The 26,669-nt window shown below is 39.5% G+C and overlaps 1 protein-coding gene across 1 annotated transcript in view; it reads right to left on the bottom strand.

Annotated features, from left to right (window-relative positions):
- Positions 1–26,447, bottom strand: part of LOC148347385 (heparan sulfate glucosamine 3-O-sulfotransferase 6) — a 32,101-nt gene extending 5,654 nt beyond the window's left edge. The window contains exon 1 of the mRNA XM_088323191.1: positions 25,846–26,447. Coding sequence (XP_088179317.1) covers positions 25,846–26,264 — 419 coding nt within the window. The 5' untranslated portion in view covers positions 26,265–26,447. The remainder of the gene's footprint in view (positions 1–25,845) is intronic.
- Between the last annotated feature and the right edge of the window lie 222 nt (positions 26,448–26,669).

Raw genomic sequence — 26,669 nt, 5'->3', positions numbered from 1 at the left:
AAACGTGTTTGTGAAACTAAAATGATAAAGGTTTTTGGTACTTGGCTTATATTGTATGAAAATCTTTGAAGGACAAGGCCCCAAAAAAAACTGTACCCGCTGGAAGAAAACCTCACTCAGTACATCGACCTCAAGTAGATCTAAAAGCAACCGCCGGCCTGCAATCACAAAGGAAACCCGCACGCCGATCGAGGTTAAGAATTTGGGACGGTGGTTAGCATGAAATACAAGCAACAGCTAAAACCAGATGACTCGTTTCATCCTGTAAAGACGATTCTTGTTTTACGTCCTGAGGAACGAACACAACCGATTTCCCCGAAACTCTGCGAACCAGGATGTCGTATTTCGCTTTGTGTTCGCATCTGGTTCTCCCTTACATGATCTGGATGTTCCTGATCCTTGTGTGTGGTCTTGAGGGTTTATTAGAGCCCGTTTACAAGACTTGTAAGGCAGACGTGGACATGTGACCGAGCTCTGCTATTGTTGCTATTACGCAACCACCCTAATTGATACCGAACAACCGATGCCTGTGCAGTTTAGGAAAAAAACAGAGTTTGACCAAAACTTGGGATGACAAAAAAATCAGCGGTTCTACTTTATAGAACCATGAATATAAACAATGGTTTTCTTGCCCACCGCTTTGGCATCAAACACGCACATTTGGATTGTGTTTGTACACAAAAACCCAACACATGGGCACGGACCCACACGATCCCGAAGTGCAGTCCACGGGATGTATCCACATCTGGGAGCAATGAAGTCCAGACCCACACAATTTTGCATGTGTTTGTGTAAGTTATTTAGGGTTGATGAAGGAAGCATTTTTGACTGGGGAAGTTTGTCTCAACCTTTGTCATTCCGTGCCCTGAAAAGTCCTGATCTTGGGCGACAAGGGCTGGCCAAAAGCCAGAGCCCCAGACCCTTGAAACCGGCCCCCTCCCCCACATTCAGATGGTAGTGATTCCAAGAGCCAGGCCACGGGGTATAATAACCGAAAATCGTTTAATGCAAGTTGTCAGCATGTGCACTTCTCGCCCTCGCCCTCATTGCTCTTCTCCTCCTTTCACTTTATGCTACAGCTTTGGTTTTTGAGAATCTGGGACCCGAGGATACAGAACCACTTAAGTCCGCGTTTGGACAAAGTCCCGTCGGGTGATAAGACGTCTGCGGAAAATGGAATCAATTCCACGAAATTGAGGGGATTTTCTGATGCCTACCCCCAACTTAGCACATTCAAGGAACAAGATTGTTTTATTGGGTGAAAAATGACTCAAATTGGGACAATAATGGAAAAATCTACTGCCTGGATCAATTTAAAGCCAATATTTGGGGGAGTTCATGTTTAATGTGGGTTTTTTTGTACAATTTGACCTGACGAGTGACACAATCTCTCACCGATCCCTTTTTTATGAGATACAGAAAACCCACCGGATAGGGCAACCCCCCATTACAATGTTTTCACCTTATGGTGTGGAATAAGATGTTTTTTCGGCACCTCTGTACGCCATAAAACGCTGTTTGTGCATATATAAAGTTACGTCTCTAAGATTCCATCATTTAAAATTCTAATCAGCATTTAGTTTGCATAAAAATGCCAATATGCTATTGGCTGAATTACGTCCCACGATACCTTTCTCTCTATTCATTTTGTTTAGGATGATGAATATTTTTTTTCTCATAATTATTCTCTATGGGTCTCAACACTTGCAGTGGTATTAAAGGGAGAAGCAAAACCCCGATAACCATGGAAGCAAAGCTTGCGATTATCAAGAAATACGAAAATGACAAAACAATTGCTACCGCTTCACCTTTTAGTCTTGCCGCTTTCACAGATTTTTTTTGCATTGTGATTGGCTAAACAGTCCCTAAAAAGTATGTTCAGTAAAAAACAGAAAACAAATACAGTATACCTCAGGGATACATACGGTGACCCCTTTGCAAAGTCCTTGTAAGTTGGTGGTACTAGAATGTATTTGTTGTCCTATATTTAGCAATTATTGGTCCCAATACTTGCGGTAATGCTAAAGGAACAAGAGAAAATATAATAACATTGGAACCGCTTCACCTATAAGTCTTGCGGCTTTACAGATTTTTATCAGGCATTGTTCTCTGCATTCTGATTGGCTAACCAGTCCCTAAGAAAGTATGTATTATTAAAAATCAAGAACAGTAGATCCCCAGGATACGGCGACCTTTTGTAAAGTCTTTGCAATTCGGTGATACTGTTTTTTTTTGTCCTGTATTTATTAGCTATGGGTCCAAAAATATGATAACGGTGGAACCAAAGCTTGTGTTTATCAAGAAATAACAAGAAGGCACATGGGACTGTAATTGAGAAAACAAATGCCATTAAAGCAACAAAGTCCTACCAGGGCTTGAAAATCCTCACAAGTGAACATTTTAGATTTGGTTTCATTTTCAATTCGCTGTTGCTGTGTTTTCCCGTCCCTGCATCCACTTCCTACTCCACTGGACCAGCTCAAGTCAGATCACACCAAAGGTAAATAAAATATCATTGTTCCTTTTTTATATGTATTTACATATAATGTTAATTAATTATATTAAGGTATATTACACATAAGTAGTACTTCAGGTTCACGGTTCACGGCTGCCTTGACTACCAGGGTCATACAGGCGCAACATACTGTGGTGTGTCTTGGGCAAGTACAGTCTGGCAGCATGTATTCTGTACTCTCCAGGCCGTTTTAGGGGTAGGGGGTTGCTCCCCCACACAAAACAGATACTCCTGATCAAACGTAGATACAGCACCTACATCATCTGGCTGTGTTGTTTTTCGGTGTAAAAGATGAGCAGTACTCAGTCTGACAATACTGAGACCGGGGGAAAACTATTTGTTCCGAAATAAAAAGTATAACATTCTAAAATACGTATTGCATCAGTTGTGGCTTCCAGAATTTTGTTGTAAAGCAAACTTTGTGGCGATGACGTTACTTCCTTTGCTTTGTTGACATATTAAAGGCTCTTTGTCATGTGGAGGACTTCACATATTATTTATTTTATTATCCATATTCAAAATATTAATGTATTAAAATGAATAAATAACAAAATTAATAGAAAAGTATATTGGATCTGGCAAAAAGAAATAAATGGTTTGTAGTACAAGGCTAAAATGGTTGTAAGTTAATAAAGAAGTGAACATGAATACTTTATGTTTATTTGATATAAGATATGGTGAAATAATACTACATCCAGATTTCCTCACTACTTCGGGTTCCGGAGGCTCTATGGTAAGCAAAACATGGAATTTAGAGGGCAGAGAAGTTACTCAAAGCAGCGCATCATAGACAGACACCCAAACACCATTTTTGAATTTCGCTATCCTTTCTTTCTTCAACTTGATCCTTATTGTCAATGTTTTACATTTTTCCTTCCCCTGATCACCAACTTTTTTGGGGCACATTATTAGGGAAAAAAAAAACAAAGAAATAAAACATACAAAACCATAATGAAATGAGATGTGGTCCCTATCAAGCACAATTGGGACAGTGCCCATTGGCTCAACACTTATAGACTCTATTGTTATTTTCATCTTTTTTCTGGGGTACCAGGTGTTCGGAGCTAATTACCATAGGTTTCTTTCCCCGCTAGACGTCACTTTGCAAACCCCACTTCAGAACAGATTAAAGACGTATCCCGGGGTTCAACTGTACGAAAATCTGTAGCTGGCCCTTGCCGAGCTGGCTTCATCTGGAAGCCGCTCTGGTCCCTCGGGGGCCCCTCCCTCCTAAACACAGGACGGCCGGGTCCGAGGATGAGGCCGAGAGACGAGACAAATTACAGATTCTCCTTCCTTCCCGCCCCGGCTGATGTCATAGCGTCCTGGCCACAGCACCATAATTGGGGTGTTAAAATTGAAATGTACGCAAAGAACATATTTCATCCATTAAAGCAAAAAAGATGGCATTTTTTGGAAATGGGTTTGGTTATAAACTGCGTGTCATAATCCGATTGATTACACTTAATGCAACCAGGGGGAATCATGGTGTGTTCCGGTAAAGACGATTAGCACTGGTTGCAGGGAAAAATACATATATATCTCAGGGTCGAGAATAAAAAGTTCTTGTCAATGAAAAAATTTACACAATTGAATCAACTCTCCATGTGAAATTGGCTGGCAACTTCCCGGGAGCTGGCCAAAGGATGCGCTCAATATCATCTATGCCCGGGGAGTCACTACCGAGGAATTACTCTGTATCACTTTGGAGAAGGTGTTAGTTTGTTCTCATGATTTAATCCAAATAATAAAAAATGGTGTTCCAAAAGACTTGGGGACATTTGCCGTCCACATATCTCCTCAACTATGAACAGTAATACGATAAAATTGTGTTATTTCAAAGCTTATTACATTAGATCAGGTGTGACCAACCCTGACCCCGGGAGTAGCATGTCCTGCATGTTTTTGGAGTTTCTCTGCTCCAATTCACGTGATCACCTGGATCATTATCAAGCACCCACACAGCTTGCTCTTAAGCTGAGAATTTGCATTACCTGAGTTGGAGAAGAGAAACCTTCAATCATTGCAAAACCAGCGTCTCTCGAGGACCATATTGACCACCCCTCCATTACGTTTTTTTGTTAAACTATTGATTTTTTAAATTTTTTCAGACCCATTAATGACATTCACTCACTAACGGTGTGCTTAAATTTGCATAAATGGAATCACAGACTGTTGTTCAATGTGAATTTTACAGAAAATTCAGAAAGCAACCACCAGGCAGAAAGTCCATAGTGAGATTTCATGGTAAGTTCAGAACACATGGGTATTTATGCCCAGCTAAAAGAACGGGATGCCCCTCAACTTCAGTACATGCTGTTGAACAATTTCTTAGTTCTTTGCAGCAAAGCCCCCATAAATCAATCATAAGAGCAAGTAGGAAAATGAATTGTCCTACAAGAACGGTTTGGACTATTGCAAATGACGCTTTAGAACACAGGTGTCAAACAGGCGGCCCGCGGGCCAGATCAGGCCCGCTAAGGGATTGAATCCGGCCCGCGAGACAACCCTCGGAGAAGCGCAAGAGAAAAACAAGCTGCGGGTTGAAATATGTCCACTTGATGTTGCCAAAGCCAGGGGCCTCTCACAAAGACACTGCACTGTACTTGAATTTCTCTCTCTCTCTCCCCCACCCCTTTTCACCCTCTCTCTCTCTCTCTCTTCACTCTCTGTGTCTCTCTTTTTCTCTTCCTTTGTTGCTCTTTGTCTCTTTCTCTCTCTGTGTCTTTTTAAATTATTTTGCTCTAACTTCCTTTTTTCCTTTTCTCTTTCTAACCTTCGCACTTTCTTTTCTCTTCTTTCTATTTTTTTCTCTCTCTCTCTCTCTCTCTCTCTCTCTTTCTTTTCCACCCTTTTTCTCCCACTCTCTGTCTCTGTCGCTTTCACTCTATATGTCTCTTTTTCTCTTTCTTTGTTGCTCTTTGTCCCTTTCTCTCTCTGTGTCTTTTTAATTTCTTTTGCTGTGTCTTCTTTCTCTCTCCCTACCCTTTGCGCTTTCTTTTCTCTTTTCTCTCCTTCCATCTTTCTATTTCTCTTTGGATTTCTTTCTACCTCTCCCTTTCTTTCCCCCTCTCTCATGACTTCCCTTTTTATCTATTTTGTTTCTCACGCTCTCTCCCTCTCTCTCTTTTTCTTTCTTTGTCGCTCCCTCTCTCCTTTTCCCTCCCTCTTTCTCTTATTTCTTTATCTCTTTTTGTTTCTCTTTAATCTACTAGTCCGGCCCCCGACAGAATGTTTGTTCTATCCTGTGGCCCCCGAGTTCAAATGAGTTTGACACCCCTGCTTTAGAAGCTACAGTCAGTCCGAAAGTTGAAAGACACTTAAAAAAAAAAAACTTGTGGTGACTTTTGCAACAAAAGATGGAAGATGATGAATTAGACGACTGTCTTATTTTTAGCAATTCTCCACATTAAATGGCAAAGTTAACAAGCATAACACCTGCATATTGGGTATTGAGACCTCACATGAACTTTTTGAGCATCTTGTCAAAGAATGGTGTCTATGGGCGATTTTTTTTCTTAAAGAGAAACAGTCAATGGTGAGATGTACCCAGATATGCTGGAAAACCTGTTAATGGATAAACTGAGTAAAAGGGTCTAGTGACTTCATTTTCCAACGGGATAGTGCGCCACCACACTGGAGCCTCAGGGTTAGACAGTTTTAGCAGACTGAACACGATCTCATGTCCTGGCCACCCAGATCTCCAGGTCTTACAACATGCGATTTATATCTGTGGGCATTTGTGAAGAAAATGTTCTATGTGCCTCCTATTCCAAGAGACGTGGATGAGCTGAAGGCACGGATAAAAGAAGCTGGTGCAACCATTGACAATGCAATACCCGTTTGGCAAGAATTTGACTATGAGCTTGATGAATGTTGTGTGACCAATGGTGCTCATATAGAACACCATGTAAAAATGGATATTACAAGCTTTCAGGATTTACCAAATGTGTTTTTATATTTCTCCACAATTTGGGACCACCCAGCCACCGTGCCGCCTAGTGGCGATATCGCCCCTGCAATTTGGGGATTATTTTGCAGAGTCTCATCTCATCTCATCTCATTAGCCGTATCGCTTATCCTCATTAGGGTCACGGGGGGGCTGGAGCCCATCCCAGCCATCTCCGGGCAGTGGGCAGGGGACACCCTGAACTGGTTGCCAGCCAATCGCAGGGCACACAGGGACAGACAACTCATTCGCTCATTCAAACCTAGGGACAATTTGGACCGGCCAATTCACCTGAAATGCATGTTTTTGGAACGTGGGAGGAAACCGGAGTGCCCGGAGGAAACCCACACAAGCACGGGGAGAACATACAAACTCCGCACAGGAAGTCTGGAGCTGGATTTGAACCCACGACAGGTTCCCATGACTTGAACTGTGCCGCACAAGCGCTAACCGCTGCGCCGCCGTGCTGCCCTTTTTTGCAGAGTGTACTGCAAAAAAAATCATGTTCAAGAAAAGAACAAAAGAAAAATCAAATATCGATTTTTAACAGTAAAACGATTTTGTTTTTTGCAGATACTTTAGTACACTTTAAGTTTTTTATTTTCTTAAGATATTGTTCTTTATTTAAAAGAAATCTCATCTCATCTCATCTCATTAGCTGCACCGCTTATCCTCAGTAGGGTCGCGGGGTTGCTGGAGCCCATCCCAGCAATCATCGGGCAGTGGGCAGGGGACACCCTGAACTGGTTGCCAGCCAATCGCAGGGCACACGGGGACAGACAACTCACTTAAATCATGCGACAAAAAACAAATTAGAATTAAAAATAAAATAATAAAAAATACGATTTCTTTTATTTTACTATTTTTTGGGGTTAATTTTTTCCTTTTATTTGTTTTTTTACTTAATTATACTTTTTGCTAATACAACAATTCTTTTTTTCAGAAATTTTGCATCGCTACACTGTTAAAAATGATCTAGTTAAAGTTTTCTTTTTTAACGAGACGAGAAAAGCATTATTTTTTAAACAATTATTCTTTTTCTGTTGGGAAATTATTTTTAAGTATATTTTAATATATTATTTACGTATTTTATAACAAGAACCGTGCTGTATAAATCCAGTTAAAAGAAATTGTTAATTAAGAAAAAAAAATGCTCCAACAAATATTTTCTAGTTCTAACTGTGGACTATTTTGTTTATCTTATTTTGTTTTTTTAATTATTATTTATTACTGTGTGGAAAACATTTTCTATGTTTCTTTTGAATAATATTTTTTTATATTACTAATTTTGCCTGAATTGCAGCGCCACACTGCAAAGAAAATTCAGTTAATATTTTCATTATAACAAAACAAGAAAGAAAAAATATTTCTAACTGAAATTTCCTTGTTCTGTTGGCAGATCCATCCATCCATCCATTATCTGCACAGCTTATCCTCAGTAGGGTCGCGGGGGTGGTGGAGCCCATCCCAGCTATCTTCGGGCAGTGGGCAGGGGACACCCTCAACTGGTTACCACCCAATTACAGGACAACTCACTCGTTCATTGACACCTAGGGACGATATGGACCGGCCAATTAACCTAACTTGCATGTTTTTGGAATGTGGGAGGAAACCGGAGTACCCACGCAAGCCCGGGGCGAACATGCAAACTCCACACAGAAAGGTTCGATCTCATGACCTCAGAACTGTGCTGCACACACGCTAACCACTGTGCCGCCTTGCTCTGTTGGCAGAGAATTCGGGTAATTCAAGTTTGTTATTTGTTTTTTAATTATTTTACCTTTTTTCCTTATTTTTTGTAGCTTCATACTGAAAAAAGTCCAGTTTAAAATGTTATTTTTTTTTTATTAATAGTAGAAATAATTAAAAATGTCACTGCCCGAGGATGCCCGAGGATGCCCGAGGAAGGCTGGGATGGGCTCCAGCACCCCCGCGACCCTACTGAGGACAAGCGGTGCAGAAAATGGATGATGGATAGAAATAATTATTTATTTTTACATCATATTTTCATGATAATAGATAGAAAGAATAGTAATTTACTCCTATTAAGAAATTATCAGTCAAATATTCTTGCTCTATGAAAATGTTATCAATAAAATATATTTATATTATATGATTATGTTGATAGATTCATAAAATAAATAAAATACTATTATTTTGAAAAACCCTCAATACAATTTCTTTATGGTATCAAAAATTAAAAATGCTCATTTTCATTATTATTTTCTTTTTTTACTGCTTTTTTATTCTACCAGATTTTTACCCAAATGTTTCAACCCCCATATGTCGTGATTACTGATGTGACTAAGCTGTGTCCGCTCCTTTGGCGCCAGCTGCCTCGGACTCTGATTGGCTCCCGATCAGTACTTGTACCCACTCCTGTCTGTTCCCTTTGGGCAGTTCGTCTACGAACCTCAGTTAACACTAGGCAAGCCTTTTCAACCCTGACTCCCACCTGTCCTGTTTTTTGCTCCCGTCTGTCCCCCGGCTTCGACCCGTTTTTTGATCCTGTCCACGTCTACTCTCCTTTTCTGGCTTACGACTCGCTTACGACCCCGACCACATTTTTGCTCTCCTGTCCTGGCTACTGACGCGTTTTTCTGTCCCCGTCATCGCCATTCGGAGCGGCATTTGGAGCACAATCCGTGTATCCGAGCGACCTGCTTTTTGCGTCCAGCAATCACTGGATCATGGGCGCAAACCTTTCTCTTTCTTCCAATAAAATGCAAAGCAACTGGGTGCTGTCTCAGTTCTGGTCTTGACACCATATCGCCCAAAATATTATTAAAGATTAGAGAAAAATGAAGTAATATAATAAAAACTATTGCGTTAATTATTTTGTTCCTTTTCATGTTTTTTTTCTAAGTCTTGGAGGAAAATTGCAGAGAAATAATGGTAAAATAGGAAGAAAATATTTCAAAGAAAGGAAAAAGGAAACTAAAAATAAGGAATTTGTCTGATTTCCAGATTTTCCTTCTTTGGTGTGAGAAACATGAAACTCTTGGATACGACATAGTGAAAGCTGTTTTTATGTTGGTGCTAAATTACAAAAAGAAAAATGTTTCCCTTTTTTTACATGGTAGCCAGACAATGAGTGATTTATTTTTCTTAGCCAGGGCATGTATGACATTGAACAGAAGCAGACGCCACTGAAGGCTACACGCAATCAATAATTACCCGCCTTTCCAGACAAACTTCAGACATAAACAGACGGTCCCAAAAACACAACTTTGAAAGTTTTTATGTTTTTTATTTTTATTTTCTACTTTACCTGAAAGGAGCAAGCACCGAAGAAGAATTTCCCAGACAAATATTTTGCCCGGACTTGATCCCGTCACTTACCGCATAATTAAAATCATGAAAATCGCGTTCCGTCCCCCGCATAAGTGAAATTATAGACGTTATAAAGGACAAATTCCAACTCATAATTAACGTGTTTTCATACTTTCATTTTCTGTCCAATTAAAGCGTCGAAAAGTGGTCATTAAGCCGTCAGGCTTTTATTGTATTTGAGTTGTGAGGAGTCAGCTTTTGAAGAATATTTTGACCGTCAGCGCTTGTTTTTGTTTAGATTTCGTGTCAAGATGAAGTTTTTCTTTGAGGGATGCAAAAACCATGTGTGTATATTGCAAACAGAAGATTTCTTTTCTTGTTTTGGTATTTGGGCCCCACGGTGCAGAGGTTCAGGGTTCAAGTCCAGCTACCGCAACCTCCCCGTGTAGAGTTTGCATGTTCTCCCCGTGCTTGCGTGGCTTTACTCCGGGCACTCCGGTTTCCTCCCACATTCCAAAAACATGCAAATCAGGTTAATTGGTCGGTCCAAATCGTCCCTAGGTGTGAATGATAGATAGATAGGGTGTCCCCCTCCCACTAGCTGAAGATGGCTGGGATTGGCTCCAGCACCCCCGCGACCCTACTGAGGATAAGCGGTGCAGATAATGGATGGATGGATGGTATTTGGGCTTGCCGAATTAATTGCCTTTGCTTTGGACAAATTTTGTAAGAATTGAGTTTAATTGTCTTTATTGTCAGTGATAAGGCAGTAAACATTGTATGCAATGAGATTAGACATGGCACTCCAGGGTAAACATGTAATTAAGACTTTAAAGAGAAAAACAAGATAACTATCAGGATAAAAGGTAAAAAGCAGTCTAGTCCTCGCGAGCACAAGATAGACCCCTGAGAGCACCTCAGTAGCCTGAAAACCGGTTCGGAAAACAGCTCGCCAGTGGTAGGGTCATTGTGATTTTCTAGGATATTTGATATCTACCTGGCATTATGTTTTCAGGTTGACTGAGCCAGTTTTAACACAACTTTTAATATTTAAAAACAGGTAATCACGTAATAATAACAGATAAATAAATACTGGTAGCTTTTCATGCTAATCAGTAACAAAAAAAGTAACAAAATAAACAACTGTACTTTGATTTTATCATCTGATTCATTTTCTGCTAAATATATTTTACTTATTTTCTATTTTATTTATGTTATAATAATATAAATGATATAAAAATATTATAAATAATTTGGTAATTAGCTAATGCATTCCAAAAAATATTAAAATAACAAAAAAGTATATAGTAAGTACTACTTATGTGTGATACAAGTTTTAAGATAAAACATGATTATAAATTAAAATACATACAAAGGAAAATTACCTTTTATTCACCTTTGTTGTGACATGAGCTGGTAGATTGGAGTAGCTGGTGGACGCAGATTTATATGCAGACGTATTATGAAACTTCCACGAACGAGAATTCTCATGCCCCCAAAGCTTTCCTTGCATTTATCGTCTTCCCCACTTAAATTATAGTCCCGATTGTTGATAGTTATGGCCATGCAACTTTGCTAGGATAGTGGTTTGTGTGCCCTCTTTGAATTTCAGGACAATCACAAGTTTTGTTTCCATGTTATCATGTTTTTGCTTCTCCCTTTAGAATCACAGCAAGCCGTCGGACCTTAAATCCAGTACAAAAACACAGTATTGTATCGCCGACTCGCTAAGTCTCGTTAAGAATGAAGGCATTGTGATTCATAATGCGTGAAAAATCCGATAGCCAAACAGCATTTTATACGACGTCGACCAATAGCAGACAGGCACCTTAGAGTTGTAATCATCGTACGCAAGAACACAGCAAAGTTTGTTTGGGCCACAAAATAATTTATTGTTTGTATGTCACATAGTGAAGAAATTTCCTTATAGGGGGTCTAAATACACATCTTATTCCCCAAAATGAAAATGTCTTATCCCAGGAATTTACTGTAATAACATAGTAGAAACTTCGTAATAACAGTGCAAAGTTTGTTACATAAGCGATGAGTAGTTCCCTAAATGTATCCTACGTGATTTTTGTTTTAGAAATGCGATAAAATTGCATGTGGCCTCTCAACATCAAACAGGTTAGCAAACCCTACTCCAAAGCAGTATTGCCCCCCACCCCCAATTCCATCTGCTGCACAAAGCTTTCTTTCTTGCAGTATAACCTATACATTGACTCTCTTTTTCCACTTGTGAAAAAAAACTGAAAACGTGCTCAGCCTTCCCTTGTGACATTGCTCCAAAAAATCCACTACGGGGAAACAAAACCGGGCATTCCTAGCTAACTTAGCGCATCCTGCTCCTAGCGGAATTATGCTACGCTGCTCGGCGAGAAATACAGGGCAGCGCCGAAGAGGAGTCGATAAGCAGACAGATTTAGAGACCTAACAAGAACGAGATCTCGTCCAATGACTTTAAATTGCTTTGGTCGACTTGAACGGGCCGATAAATTCTCCCTGACCTTGCCAGCGTCGAGAGTAACACCTCTTTTTCGACAAAGATTGAATATTCAGAAATCGTGGTAAAGGGTAATCGATACAACGGGCATTTTATTTTTCTTAACTATTCAATGCCAGGTGTTTGTCTTGAATGGGAAGAGCAGCTGCCAGTCATTTTTTTGGCATTTTGACTATTTTTTGAAGACCTACAGAAAATTAAGTTCAGTAGTTGTAAAGCCATAGAACAAATCTAAGGCAAACATGAACGGTCCTCTTTCAATAGAAAAAAAGGATGTTTCTAGCCTTTGCCATTGTTTAGTTTAAAAAAAACAGTTGAACATTGCTAAGTTTCTTGAAAATACTCGATTCCATGACGAAAATTTACTTTTTGTGAAAGGATGAATTTCAAGCCGAACTTTTTTTTTGATTTGATTTTTTTGCATTTGTGATATCTCCAATATCTAAACAATACCTTCATAAACACAGGGGCATTTTGCTTGCAAAATAGTAATTTATTGCAAGAACACTCCACTTATGCATGAACAATGCATGAATTTTGCAAGAACTTTTCATCGCCTGACATCTCCACTGACATGATCATACAATTTCGGTCACCATAAATGTACAAAACAGCATCCATCTCTGCCACGACAATGACGAAGAGACTTTGTCAAGTTTTTCAAAAGAAAAAAAAAACTAGAAACCTTAACAGTCTGTACCTATCCATATATTCACCTCTCTGACCACACTGCTTCACTGCGCCTATACTTACCGTACAGGGCCACATAACACACTTCAATCGCTGGATACAGGAAGCAAAACTAGGAAGTGGTGGCTTCCTCGATGTGTTCACAAAGATCTGATCGAAGCCACTCATGCCATCTAATAGTGATTTTTACGTTATGGCACTCGGGGACCATGCTTCTGAAAACGTATTTCTGGCACTGAATGAGTTAGTTAGAACCAAATGATAAACATATAGCTGTGTATTTGCCCGGAATTTACACGCCCACCAAAAATCAAGACCCACCCGTCGTGAAAACCGCAGAATCACTTTCAGTTGATGGCAAATCCGAGCCTTTTCCACATATAAGCGTCTGTTCTAAAACAATTTGCCAAATGCTTCCTTTAAGAATGTCCATGTGTTTTAGTTGGTTAGCAGCTAAGCACGGGGGCCAAAAAGCTCAAAGAAGCAGACAGCACTTTGAAAGGGAAGGGGGGATCAACGTTTAAGTGATACTTTCCAGCTTCCCTTCGCGTGATTTGTGTTGGCCTGGCACGCTACGGGTCTGCTTTAAATTGATACGGGAGATGCCGCGTACTTAGCTTAAAGGGATAATAGCGTCTGATATTGTGGGCGCCGTGTGCGGTGGGAGAGACAGACACTTTCGATGGAAAGGAAAAGTAACAATAAAATTTGCGTGATTGTCAAGTTACGATATGAGTTATGTGAGGAAAATATTCTGGCACCCTCTACTGGTAAGTTTATTAGCGGAGAGTAATTCTAATCAGGCATGTCTTTTCCACCTTTTTTTTTCCTCCGTCCTAGTCAGCGTGTTTAACAAAGCTAAATGAATAGACATAACTTCTTTTAAACAATATCTGATTTGGGTACCAATTCCTTTTGTGACTGTCAGAGAAAATCAAATAATTAAAGTATTTTTGGGGGTTCAGGTTGTTCGATAGTTCGAATATTGTACACAATAGCCAAATAATTAGCAAAAGCATTAGCATAACACCATTTTCAATTTCCAATAGATGAGTGGAACATCTATTAAAAAGTTTTCTGGCAACCTCTATTGGTGAATTATTTAGTGGAGTTTAATTTTAATTAGGCATGTTTTGGCCAGATATTTTTCATGCTAGTCAGTGTGTTTAACAAAGCTAAATAATTATAATTGAAACATAAAATGTTTACCATCGTACGGCATCATCTGGAACAGGGCCGGGAACCTTTTTAACCTAAATAGCCATAATATCAAAATATATTCATTTTTAAAATATTTTTTTCATATATAAAAAAATATACAATATATTTCAAGACTAGTTTCAGCAAAACTGCCAAACAGGCTCTCCATACAAAATATAAGTATTCAAGGCATTTTATTTCACTGTGTGACGTTAAATGATTTGATCAAATTTATGAAATAAGGATAATGCCAGAGCCTGTGTCCCATATCAACAAATATACCACTTTAAACTTGTCTCCCTTCCGCAACTACTTAAGATTGTTGAGGCTCATTTTGACCTTCATTCTTTTACAAATAATGTTTTCAAAACAAGTTGCAAGCAGAATTCTTTTGGAAAAATGTCACAAAATACTGCAGACGAGAATACTGGCGTATTTACCTTCGATGCAGACGTGCTAGTTAGAAACGGAGTGTGTGCATGGCTCCGCCCACCCCTATCGCTCACCCAATCAAATTGCTTTGTGTGTTTGGCTGGTGTTTTGGGGGAATTTACATTTACAGTTTGTTTTGTGGCTTTTCATCATGAAAGTGAAAATACAGTATTGAATGAGCTTCCATAGAAAGGATTCCCAAGCGACATACAGCTGAAACATAGTTTGTTGCTGTGACACCTTTTCTGTAAATTGTCCCATTTATATACTGTACCGGACAAATGGCATTACCAACGCTACAGTGGCTATTAACCAGTCAAACTCCAAAATGAGATTATCAAAATCGCTACAACAAAGGTAAAGCAGACTTTTATTTCAGAGCCATATGTACTCATGATGAGAGCCATATATCACTCTCAAGACATAGGTTCCTGAACCCGGAACCCTGATCTGAAACTTGCTGCATCGTTCAAGATTTTGGAGCAGTAAGCCGTCAACTAGACATTCTGTTATCACCTATATTTCATGTTGACTATGTCTGTGTATTGTATGTTGATGCCCTTCCGACATCCACTGGAACCTGGTCATTCTGGAAAGGGGATTACCCCTTCTCAATGTTTCTTCATTTTACTCAAGTTGAAGTTTTTACATTTTTCCTTTCCCTCATGTAGGTTTCAGATCTGGGGAAGGTGTAAATCTAGTCTGTAAAGCCCTTTGAGACTTCTTGTAATAAAGGGCCATACAAATAAAAATGACTTGACTTGACCAAATATCGGTAAAGGTACAATATAAGAGCGGCACATTTGTTAAAAAAAGTTCGGGCAACCTCTACTGGGGAGTCCATTAGAGGACTTAAATTTTAATCAGGCGTGTCTCGGCCATCTATGTTTTATGCAAGTTAGCATGTTTCACAAAGCTAAATCATTATGTTCAGAACATAATTCATTTACACAATATCTGATATTTTGCATCACCTCCTTTTATGAATGTCAGATTACACCAAATCTCGGGAGTTGTTGTTCATTGTTCGAAGATAGCAAACTATTGACAAATAATTAGCCAAAGCATTAGCATGATATCGATCACTTGATGGAGAGGTCCATTTTTTTTCTGTTGGAAGAGTTTCGTTTGTTGGTTTCCCTTTTTAATAACTCAAAATAACATGTACATTATTTTAATATGTTTTAATATATATGAAAATATCACACGCCATATTTGGTCTTTTAGTTTAAAAGAAAATCTAAACTGCAGTTATATTGAACAAAACAACATCCCAAAATGGATGATTTTATAGTTTATTCCTTAAAAAACATTAATTTTTTCTTCTTCTTCAGGTTGCCATAAGAATTATGTTGTTTGTAAGCTAACAATAATAATAATAAAAAATTGGATCCTATTGTGCAATCCGCCAAAAATTTGATAATTTCATTATAAGATAGTTTCTTATTTTGTTAAACAAAACAACATACATTGAAAAAACTCAAATCAAATTAATCCCAGTACAGAATCGGTCGATTTTGAACCCCATTTAGATTTGTTCCAGAGTCTATTTAGATAACCGACTTATCCTCCAAAAGGTCCTGTTTGAAAGTGAAGGGGGAAAGGCTAATCCCTGTCAACCCTCCCTTTATGTATGTCCCTTAGCTGTCCTTGTTGATGCCTGACCTGTTATTAAACGGGTTCAATTGTTGCAGTGTTGACGCGTACTGTCAGCAGATTAGAAAACGATCTGAAGCAAAAAGTCGTTAAATAAACATTTAAAGGTCTTTTTACATTTAACCATTTCTGCTGCTTTCAAGGGACGCAGTAAAAGCGAGTATCCCGGTGTTTCATGCTAAGTGGTCGTAAAAATGACAGATTAAAGTTCAATATTTGCGATAGACGATGCCAACTTCTCAACAGGCTAAAACTTCCTTTGAGCTGGGAATTTAAAATCTGGCGAGGCCGAGGCGGCGGATTTACGACGTCGACGGCATCACCGTAAATCTGACTTTTGTGCTAAATTTTCTTAGCTGTGCTTCTGGCGCAAAATCGAACAGGGAGATTTATGACATTAAATAAGAGTTGTAAGGAAATATTCAGACGATGAGCTGTTTTTGTAACCTGGGGAATGAATCAGTTTAATTTGGAAATCGTAACCTTTGCCTGTGAAATAAATGGCTGATTTGTGCGTACTTCACAACTCACGCGCCATAAATGTAATTAAGAGGTACTCAAGAACTCGCTATCGGACACATTACAACTATACCTGATGTATGCAAACATTTACTGTTTTTATAATTAATTGATATATTTATGAATTATAGCCAGAACTTTGTAATGAGATACACAACAAATACTCTGTACTCTGGATATCGGGCTTTTTTGCTTGATAGCTGGATATCTGGTTAGCTGGCTGCAAAGTAAAATATCTGCTTAGCTGGATGGACAACTAGGTACCTGGTTAGCTAACATGATAGCCAGATATATGTTAGCTGGTTACATAGCTAGATATCTGGTTAGCTAATTATATAGCAAGATACTTGGTCAAATGGCTAGATTTCTAGATAGCTGGCTAGCTAGAATGATAGCTAGATATATGGTAAGCAGGGTTGGGTAGGGTTATTTTAACTGGATTACTTTCAATTACTTTTGGATTACTCCAATACCAAACATGCTAATAAAAGACAAAAGAAACTCATCTAATCTCATCTCATCAGCTGTACCGCTTATCCTTATTAGGGTCGCGGGGGGGCTGGAGCCCATCCCAGCCATCTCCGGGCAGTGGGCAGGGGACACCCTGAACTGGTTGCCAGCCAATCGCAGGGCACACGGGGACAGACAACTCACTCGCTCAGTCACACCTAGAGACAATTTGGACCGGCCAATTCACCTGAAATACATGTCTTTGGAATGTGGGAGGAAACCGGAGTGCCCGGAGGAAACCCACGCAAGCACGGGGAGAACATACAAACTCCGTACAGTAAGTCCGGTAGCTGGATTTGAACCCACGCAGGAGGTTCCCACGACCTCAGAACTGTGCCGCACGCGCGCTAACCACTGCGCAGCCGTGCCGCCCACAAAAGAAACTAAATATGAATAAAATTATGACTCACAACACGTGGTAAGTTTTCTCTCCTGGCTTTGATCTCTTTGATCTCCGGCAAAACTAACATAAAATGCGACAGAAACAAAATGAAAATAAATCCAAACAGCTTGCCAACATCATTTTTGCCGTTCCATGTATTCCGTTACTCCCCAAGCCTGCACCAAATTTAGTAATTTTATTTATATTTAGTTTATTTTGTCTTTTATTAGCATATTTGGTATTGGAGTAATCTAAAAGTAATTGAAAGTAATCCAGTTAAAGTAACCCTACCCAACCCTGATGGTAAGGTAGTTTCATAGCAAGATTTTTGGTCAGCTGGCTGGACACCTTAATACAAGGTAAGGTAAGGTAGATGTTGATAGATAGATAGATAGATAGATAGATAGATAGATAGATAGATAGATAGATAGATAGATAGATAGATAGATAGATAGATAGATAGATAGATAGATAGATAGATAGATAGATAGATAGATAGATAGATAGATAGATAGATAGATAGATAGATAGATAGATAGATAGATAGATAGATAGAATAAGTGGCTAGTTTGTTAGATAACTATCTTTTAAGGTAGCTTCAAAGCTAAACATGGCTAGTTAAATACATGTATATTGCTAGATATATTCCGAGTTATCGAGCCAGCTAAATATGTGGCTAGATAGCTTGATATCTAGCTATCCTAATAGATAAATATGTGACTAGCTGGCTTAATAGATACATATGTGGCTAGATAGCTTGATAGCTGATATCTGGTTGGCCGGCTACATAGCAGGGTAACTGGTTAGCTGCCTGGACAGCTAGATATATGGCAACCTAGTTTGATAGCTAAATATCTAGTTTGCAATCTGGATAGCAAGATACAACTGAAAAAAGATACTTAGCTCATGAACCAATCACCATTAGGCACCAAATGTGCACAAATTGAGCAGCATTCTAAAATATGTGACTTTTTTGTGATGTTATTAATATCAAATTAGGGTCATTTTAATGGTGTGATACCACAATATTTCCTTTGAGTCACATTTCTAATCTATTATAAACAAAAACGTTGGTCTTGTAAAATAAAGCCAAATGTTGTTTTTCATCCTTTACGTTTATGTTTACAGCCAGATGCTGAAAAAATATATATATTTTTTGAAAGCTTTTCCAGAAGTTGATGCCTGATTTACAAGCACGCACTCAAGCGAGAGCAACAAATGAACCGCTCGCGTTATTCGACGCCCCCATCAAAAATGCATTAGGCGAGTAAAGTAGGGAAATCCAAACAAACGCACCCTTGTGCACACACCGACAACGTCGTTACACGCTGGTATCGATCCATCCTCTCATCTCGTTCCGCTTTCTTCTTTATTACATCCTTATTCTCCCTTTTTGTCGCTGTGATACGTGTCACACCAGTCCACCCGAGGGCTCCACACCAGTGATGAAGGTCGACCCCCAGGGCACATGCTTTTGAAAGCTGTGTTAGCTCAGTAAACATCAATTCTTTAATGTATTTTATAATTGAATTCACAATTTTGTTTCATTATTATACAGTACACCTTCTAGAGATCGGCGTGAATCCATTCTGAGGTGGGGATGTGAAATTGAGGTATAGCGGGGAATAGAAGCCTATGGTAATGCATTCTAAGCCACAAGTCTACAGATAAAAACATCAAAACAAGAATATAAGACATAAGTGGTACTACTGTGTGCAAAAAGTGTATAGAATTAAATAACATTATAAATAAATACACATGTAAAGGAATATTACACTTTATCTACCTTTGGTGTGACGTGACCTGAACTTGTTGAATGGAGTAGCGTGTGGATGCAAAGGAGCGAAGAGTATTTTAATTCTCACTCTCGCTAAAATTGTAATGCCCTTAGAATACTCTGTTGCTTTAACCGCCTACTTATTTTTAATAATCGTCCCCATCGTGGATTGGCTAAAGCCATGCTACTTAGTGAGGAATTTGTTTCCCTCCTTCTTAGTATATCTTGGTAATCGCAAGCTTCTTTTCCATGGTTATCATATTTTTGCTTCTCGCTCTGGCATCACTGCAATCTTTGGGATCCATAGCCAATAAGTACAATAAAACAAATATATTTTATTACCGCCGACCAAACTGCACTTTTTATTCCAAAAATCATTAATGATAAAAGATTGGTACCTAATAAAATAGACACCTGAGAGCCTTACACAGTGTAGCGTGTCGTACCACTCATTCTACGCCTACAATAGCGATCAGATTTATGTTTGTAATTTAGTTCATCGAATACCGCATTTTCCGCACTTTAAGGCGCACCTAAAAGCCTTTATTTTTTAAAAAAGCTGACCATGCGCCCTATAATACAGTGCGCCTTATATATGGATCAATATCAAGTCGCAAAGTCTTGCAACTAAGGCAATCAGCCGCCGACTAGATTTTCCCCCGAAGGCAAAGTAGTCCGCGGTGTATGCTGGGATTTAAATACCGGCGTTTAATTTCCTAACCAATGTGTCAATCATCATTTGAATCAGTCACTATTGGCTAAAGTTATTCGGAGGTAAAGGGGGCGGATCCTTTTTATCATTTATCACTGGTAGTCCAGGTATATTCTATTCTATTCTATTCTATTCTATTTACAGGCTCGCATAGGCTAAAGGGGCGAAACAAAGAGCAAGAGAACTTAGGTGAGCTATGCGGCTTTATATTTTCCCGGTATCTTGTTTTAGAACGATCTTGATGTTTCTGTGATGAGTCTATTTTTAAACTAAATTCACTTCAAAGTGTTTATTGTCATATGCACAGTAAAGAACCCCGTTTCCCTGCACAATAAAATTCTTACTTTGCTGTCCACACAGTTGCCAGCAAAAAATGAAATGGAAACTAAGAAATGTTTGTTTGGTGACATCGTACAGACACTGTTTCCGTACATTTCTGAGACACGTATTTGCTTCTTTGCAAGCTTTCGGAATGTTAAGGGGGTAATAAGTTGGGCTGAACTATCTGACTGTTTTGTCGACGTTCCCATTGTAGCGTCTTATAATCCTGTGCGCCTTATGTATGGAAAATATGGGACCAAAACTATTTTTTGGGGGTGCGCCCTATAATTTAATTAATTTTTAATTAATTAATTTATTAATTAATACCCGGTGCGCCTTAGAGTGCAGAAAATACGGTAATTCAAATTGACTTTTTGTGTGTGTATTGTAGGTATAAAGACCTATTTTTAAATAAGTCCTTCAATAGGTAGAAAAAAATGATTTTGGGGGCTTAATTTGGAGATTAAATACAACCCAATTTACATTAAATGTCCTGCGTGTTGTATTTGACCACCAGATGGCACTGTGTTGTCAGGTGCAAATCAGGGACAGTGCCACAATAGCGGACACCTAAGTGGGGATTCCACTGAGTTAAAGAAATGTAAAATTCTGGACCTATGATTTTTTTCACACAAATTAAGATTTGTATGATAGTTCATGTATTTTTGCCTAGTATTCAAATCAATGTTTTTTTACTACTAGGAGGCACTGAATATTACACACTGTCCCTTTAAAATGTCTATAGTTGTACCTAATCAGGTTTAAAATCGGACTAGGCAAACGCAATTCATGTGTGACGAATTTGACTTGCTGTTTTATATTTTTGTTTATATTAAACAGAGTTATTATATATTGATTCGGATATCATTTACCGTTACAGTAGTACCTTTTACTTACGAATGCCTCTTCATACGGTTTGCCTGTGTATTTTCTGTACAGCCCTTAGAAAATCCTTGTGATTAAGGGCTAAACAAATAAACATGAGTTGACTAAGAAAGTCTTTACGAAGCACACTGTAAAGTGAAAACAGTCACGGTTGCCCATCGCCCTCTCTTGGCCCCGCCCGTTTGGCGCCGGCTGCGGCTCGTTGCCTGATTGTTTTCCCTCCTATTTAAGCTCAGTGCTCTCATTCACTCCTTGTCAGTCCGTCAACGAACCTCTGCACCCGCAAGACGTGTGTTTTGACTCTGTCCGATATCCTGCTTGTGTATCCTGTCCGGTATCGATCCCGTCTATCTCGTCCTGTTTGATATCTGACTCCAGTCTCCATTGTCAGGTATCGATCCCGTCTGCCTCGTCCGGTCTGATATCTGACTCCAGTCTAGAGTATCAAGTATCGATCCCGTCTGTCTCTCCCTGTATGATATCTTGCTACAATCTCCGGTATCCAGTATCGCTCACAACTGTCTCATCCTGTCCGATGTCTTGTGCTAGTCTCCAGTATCCACTAACGATCCCGTCTGTCTCGTCTTGTCTGATATTGGACTCCAGTCTCCAGTTTCTGGTATCCATCCCGTCTCTCTTGTCCCGTCCGATATCTTGCGCCGGTCTCCAGTATCCGGTATCGATTCAGTCTGTCTCGTCCTGTCTGATATCTGACTCCAGTCTCCAGTATCTGGTGTCAATCCTGTCTGTCCTGTTCTGTCGGTATCGATCCCGTCTGTCCGGTATCTGCTCGTGTATCTGGTATCGATCTCGTCGGCCTCTGGCTTCATGTTTTTCCACGTCGTACATCTCTCTTACTTTTTCCGCCCAGCGATCGCCTAATCACTGGCGTTTGTGTTAACGTGCATGACTGCCCCATTCCCGTAAAAAAAAGCTTGTGTGAAAACGTTATGCATCTGGGTCCTCCTCCTGTTCTGATTTTGACAAAAACATCATAATGCGGGGATCTCGTATCCTGGGAGTCTGCTAAGCATATCTGTCATTTTCGAGCAGACCAAAGATTAAATAGTAAAATTCGTGCCAGAAAACACATTGTACGCACATGCGTTACCATCCTCCGTATATCACTGTACGCAAACAGAAACCGAATCCCTCAATAAAATCCTCACTTGTTTCTCACAGGAGACAAAAAAAATTGTTGGATCTTTGCACTTTTCCTCTCTGGTAAATGGCCAGCTCCAGCTTGGCTCAATTATTGCCTGAAAATGTCATCATGGATTAAACATCGACTTGATTGCTTGTTGGAGTATAGCGTGCACATATTTTGCCCTCTGCCTTTTTAACTCTTGAAGAAATAAATACATAATAAAACAGGCTGGGTTGATACTGTTAGTTATTGACATGGTGCTACATTTTACACACTGTATCCCTAAACCTGAATGGATACATGGGTACAATTTGTGTTCCTAGATCAAGGGTGTCAAACAAGCGGCCCGCGGGCCGAATCAGGCCCATTAAGGGATTGAATCCAGCCTGCGAGACAACGCTGAGGGAAGCGCAAGAGAAAAACGAGCTGCAGGTTGAAATATGTATACTTGATGTTGCCAAAGCCGCGTGCCTCTCACAAACGCTGTACTTGTATTTATGTATTTATTCCTCTCTCACTCTCTCTCACTTCCTCCCTTTTTCTCTTACTCTCTCTCTTTTACTCTCTCTGTCTCTCTTATTCTCTTTCTTTGTTACACTGTCTCTTTCTCTCATTGTTTCTTTACCTTCTTTTGCTCTCCCTCTTTTATCATTTTCTCTCTTTTCTTTCTATCTCTCTCTCTCTCTTGCACTTTCCTTCTCTCTTTCTCCCCTTCTTTCTTCCTCTCCTTCTTTTTCTCTCCTTCTCTCTTTCTCTATTTTGCTTTGGATTTCGTTTTTTCTCTGTCTTTCTTTCCCCGTTTCTTACTATTTCTTTTTTTATCTCTTTTGTTTCTCATGCTCTCTCTCTCTTGCTCTCTTTTCTCTCTCTTTATCCTTTCTCACCCTCTCTCTTTTCTCTCTCTCTCTTCCTCCGATTCTCAATTTCTTTGTCCCACCCTCTCTACTTTTCTCCCCCTCTCTTTTTCTTATCTCTTTCTCTCTTTTTTTCTTTCTCTCTAATCTACTAGTCCGCCCCCCGAGAGAATGTTTGTTCTATGGTTTGGCCCCCGAGTTAAAATGAGTTTGACACCCCTGTCCTAGATCATTTCTGCATGTACAACACCTTCAAGTGATAGTGTGTTATAATTCACCACTAGAAGTCATTGTAGCTTAAAACAGAGTTGAAGCATTTGGATCAGAAGAAAACACATTACGGATAACAGTTCCATATTCTGTTGCGCAAAAAAAGGATTAATTATTTTATTTGATCATTTAAGCTAGCGAAGGGACATGAAAGTTGGTGTTAAACCAACACGAGGGACAAAAAAACACCAAGCGAGCTGGATACACTTGGGTTGTCTGAAAAGGGAGAATAGTGGGAGTTGGTTAGAGCAGGTTTTACTTTAGCGGCCAGTGCGAGAATCTTCTAAAAAGACCAGGAAAGATTGGAAAAACAGACCTTTAATCACACGGAGCAGCTAACAATAACTAGAGGCTAGAGGCAAGCCATAGCAGGCAGCCAAGTGGCTACAGTGAGTGGCTAAAGAAGGAAACAGTGGAAATAAATGTATATGATGCCTAAATGATGGGACTCACAATCACATACAGGGCTCAGCTGTGGAAGATATTTGTTGTGTGCTAAAAGCACCACTGGGACAAGCTCGCTTTGCAAAATGGTCATTTGGCCTTCCTTAGAAGTAAGATGGCCTCCAAAAAATGTTAGATTCTTCAAAGGCCGTCACAAATTGTGTTATAAGATTACAAATTTTTAAACCCATAAGTCTTAATACAAACTCATCTATGAGTACGTGTCTTTTTGTTTGTTATTTGAGAATATTTGCGTTATATTTAAAGAATGGAGTATTATTACACCACTAGGGCTGCCTGTATAACACAAACTCAGGTTTTAGGCTTTAATCTTATGTCCCATATGGGGATGACATCAAGAGTCCAGTCTGTCCCCAAGGTTAGCACCAGGCTAGGTATCCATTATTGGTCTCCGGGGTACTTTTTCCATCATCCAAGTATGTAAGTATTTTACAATAGGTCAGCAGTAGTATTTTTACAGCAGTGCTTTTTATGGCCTGCTGAAAAGACATTGCATCACTAAACGGTAGAATGATTTAGCTGCTGTGAGGATTTTTGTGCAAAAGAATGGACAAAAAAATGACCTGATTATAGGAGTTGAGAAATGTGACCTAAAATTTGTTTTTGTTTTTTTAAATCCGAACTTTTTTGGGGGGTTAGATGTTTTATACTGTTTTACAGAATATAACATAATTATGGGCAGGTTTTTTCAAACAAATTTACTTTTTTAACAGAGGTTTTTACACATTTTGGGGGTGGGGTTGTTTTGCACAAAATTATCTTTTGGTTTGTTATACATATTTTTGGGGGAATACAACGCAACACAATTTTTTTGTTTTGGTTTTCAACCAAATAACCAGGTTTTTGGTTCAGATGTTAAAAAGTTTATATAAAAGTTTATATATATATATATATATATATCTTTTTACCGCCTTAGAATTAAAAAAAGACGGATTTTTCTCACTTTTTTTCCCTTTCTTTCTTTATTTTTTTCTACTTTTTTTCTTTCTTAATTTAATAATTTCTTTCACTTTTCGTTTTTCTCTGTTCTTTTCAATTCTGTTTCCACTCTTCCATTCTTTCTATCCATCATCTATCTATTTTCCTTTCTCTTTGTCAATTTAGCTTGTTTTTTATCCATCCATCCTTCCATTATATGCACCGCTTATTCTCCGTAGGGTCACGGGGGTGCTGGAGCCCATCCCAGCCATCTTCAGGCAGTGAGAAGGGGACACAGGGGCAGACAACTCACTCGCTCATTCTCACCTAGGGACAAATTGAACCGGCCATCTAACCTGACATGCATGTTTTTTTTTTATGTGGGAGCACGGGGAGAACATGCAAACTCCACACAGAAAGGTTTCCCATGACCTCAGAACTGTGCCGTGGACGCCCTAACCACTCAGCCGCTCTGCCACCGCTTGTTTTTCATTATTTCTTTGTTTATTATTTTCTTTCTATTCTTCTGTTTTTTATACACTTTCTATCCATCTTAAGCATCTTTCTTTTTTTTCATTCTTTATATATATATCTACAGCATGCATCTATATTTTTATCCTATCAATCTATCTATCCACGTATCCATCCGGATTATGGATCGATTCCCCCTGTGGCCCAAATTGGGTTAGTGTTTTCATTTCTCAACTGTTGTTATATATGTTGATTTTACTCAACTTTTGACCAGTGGCCGTACAGATTAATAAATCAAAACTGTCTCAAAAGAATGTAACCTTGCATCAAATCGGCTTCTAACTCAATTTGCCCCATTCCCCTTGCATCGGGATTAAAATTCGGACCCGCTCTCACCTGTACCAATCTAGCCCTTTGTCGTAGAAGCGATCGAAGAAGTGAGGTTCAGCCCCGAGCGCCCTCACGTCCGGATGGATGCGCAAGAACTCCAGGAGTGCCCTGGTTCCTCCCTTCTTCACCCCGATGATGATAGCCTGAGGAAAGCGTTTGCTTCCAAAGTTATTCGCCACGGAGATGCTGTTGTTGCCATCTTCATGATTCCTTGCCGCATACACCGCATCCAAAAACTTGTCCCGAACTGGTTCTCGATCCGTTTCTCTGTTTTCGTAAACCGGTCTGGGCAGGGACTCGCAGAATCCGTTAAGGCAGTAGAAAAGGTACACGAAGAGAACGAGCATGGTCAGGAAGACCGACAGCTTGGACTGCACCTTCAGGTGTCCCAAATTGAACGCAGCTCTCCATTTACTACATCCCATGAGTCTTCATCGTTTTTCTTTTTTTAAGTTTTTAAAAGGCACCCTTTGGTAGATGAAAGAAGACCATTCCATCTCGGTGCCCGAGTTGCGCGTCATGCGTCAGAGCGCGCGCCATTCTTTAGGTGCGCTCCATGCGTGCGAACGCGCGTCTCCCTCGGGGAGAATTTTTTTAAGGGGGAGTCTGGCTCGAAACACTGCTGTGGAGCCTCTGTGGGAAGCAATCGGCTCATCTTTACTGGCTGCTGTTTGCACGCCCACTTGCCACGCCCCTCAGAAAAAAAAATAATAGGCAGGGAAGCTCTCAAAGTTTACTTAAAGGTATTCCCAAATACCGGGGAGAAAGTAGGACATAAAATCTATCATTTTGAAGTCAGCATGTCTGTTATTCTGAGCTGTGATGTAATC

Source organism: Urocampus carinirostris, chromosome 19 (assembly GCF_059441175.1).
Source record: "Urocampus carinirostris isolate Australia breed hairy pipefish chromosome 19, RoL_Ucar_1.0, whole genome shotgun sequence".
NCBI lineage: Eukaryota > Metazoa > Chordata > Actinopteri > Syngnathiformes > Syngnathidae > Urocampus > Urocampus carinirostris.
Note: the sequence above shows the minus strand (reverse complement) of the source record. Positions and strands in the feature narration are given on the sequence as shown.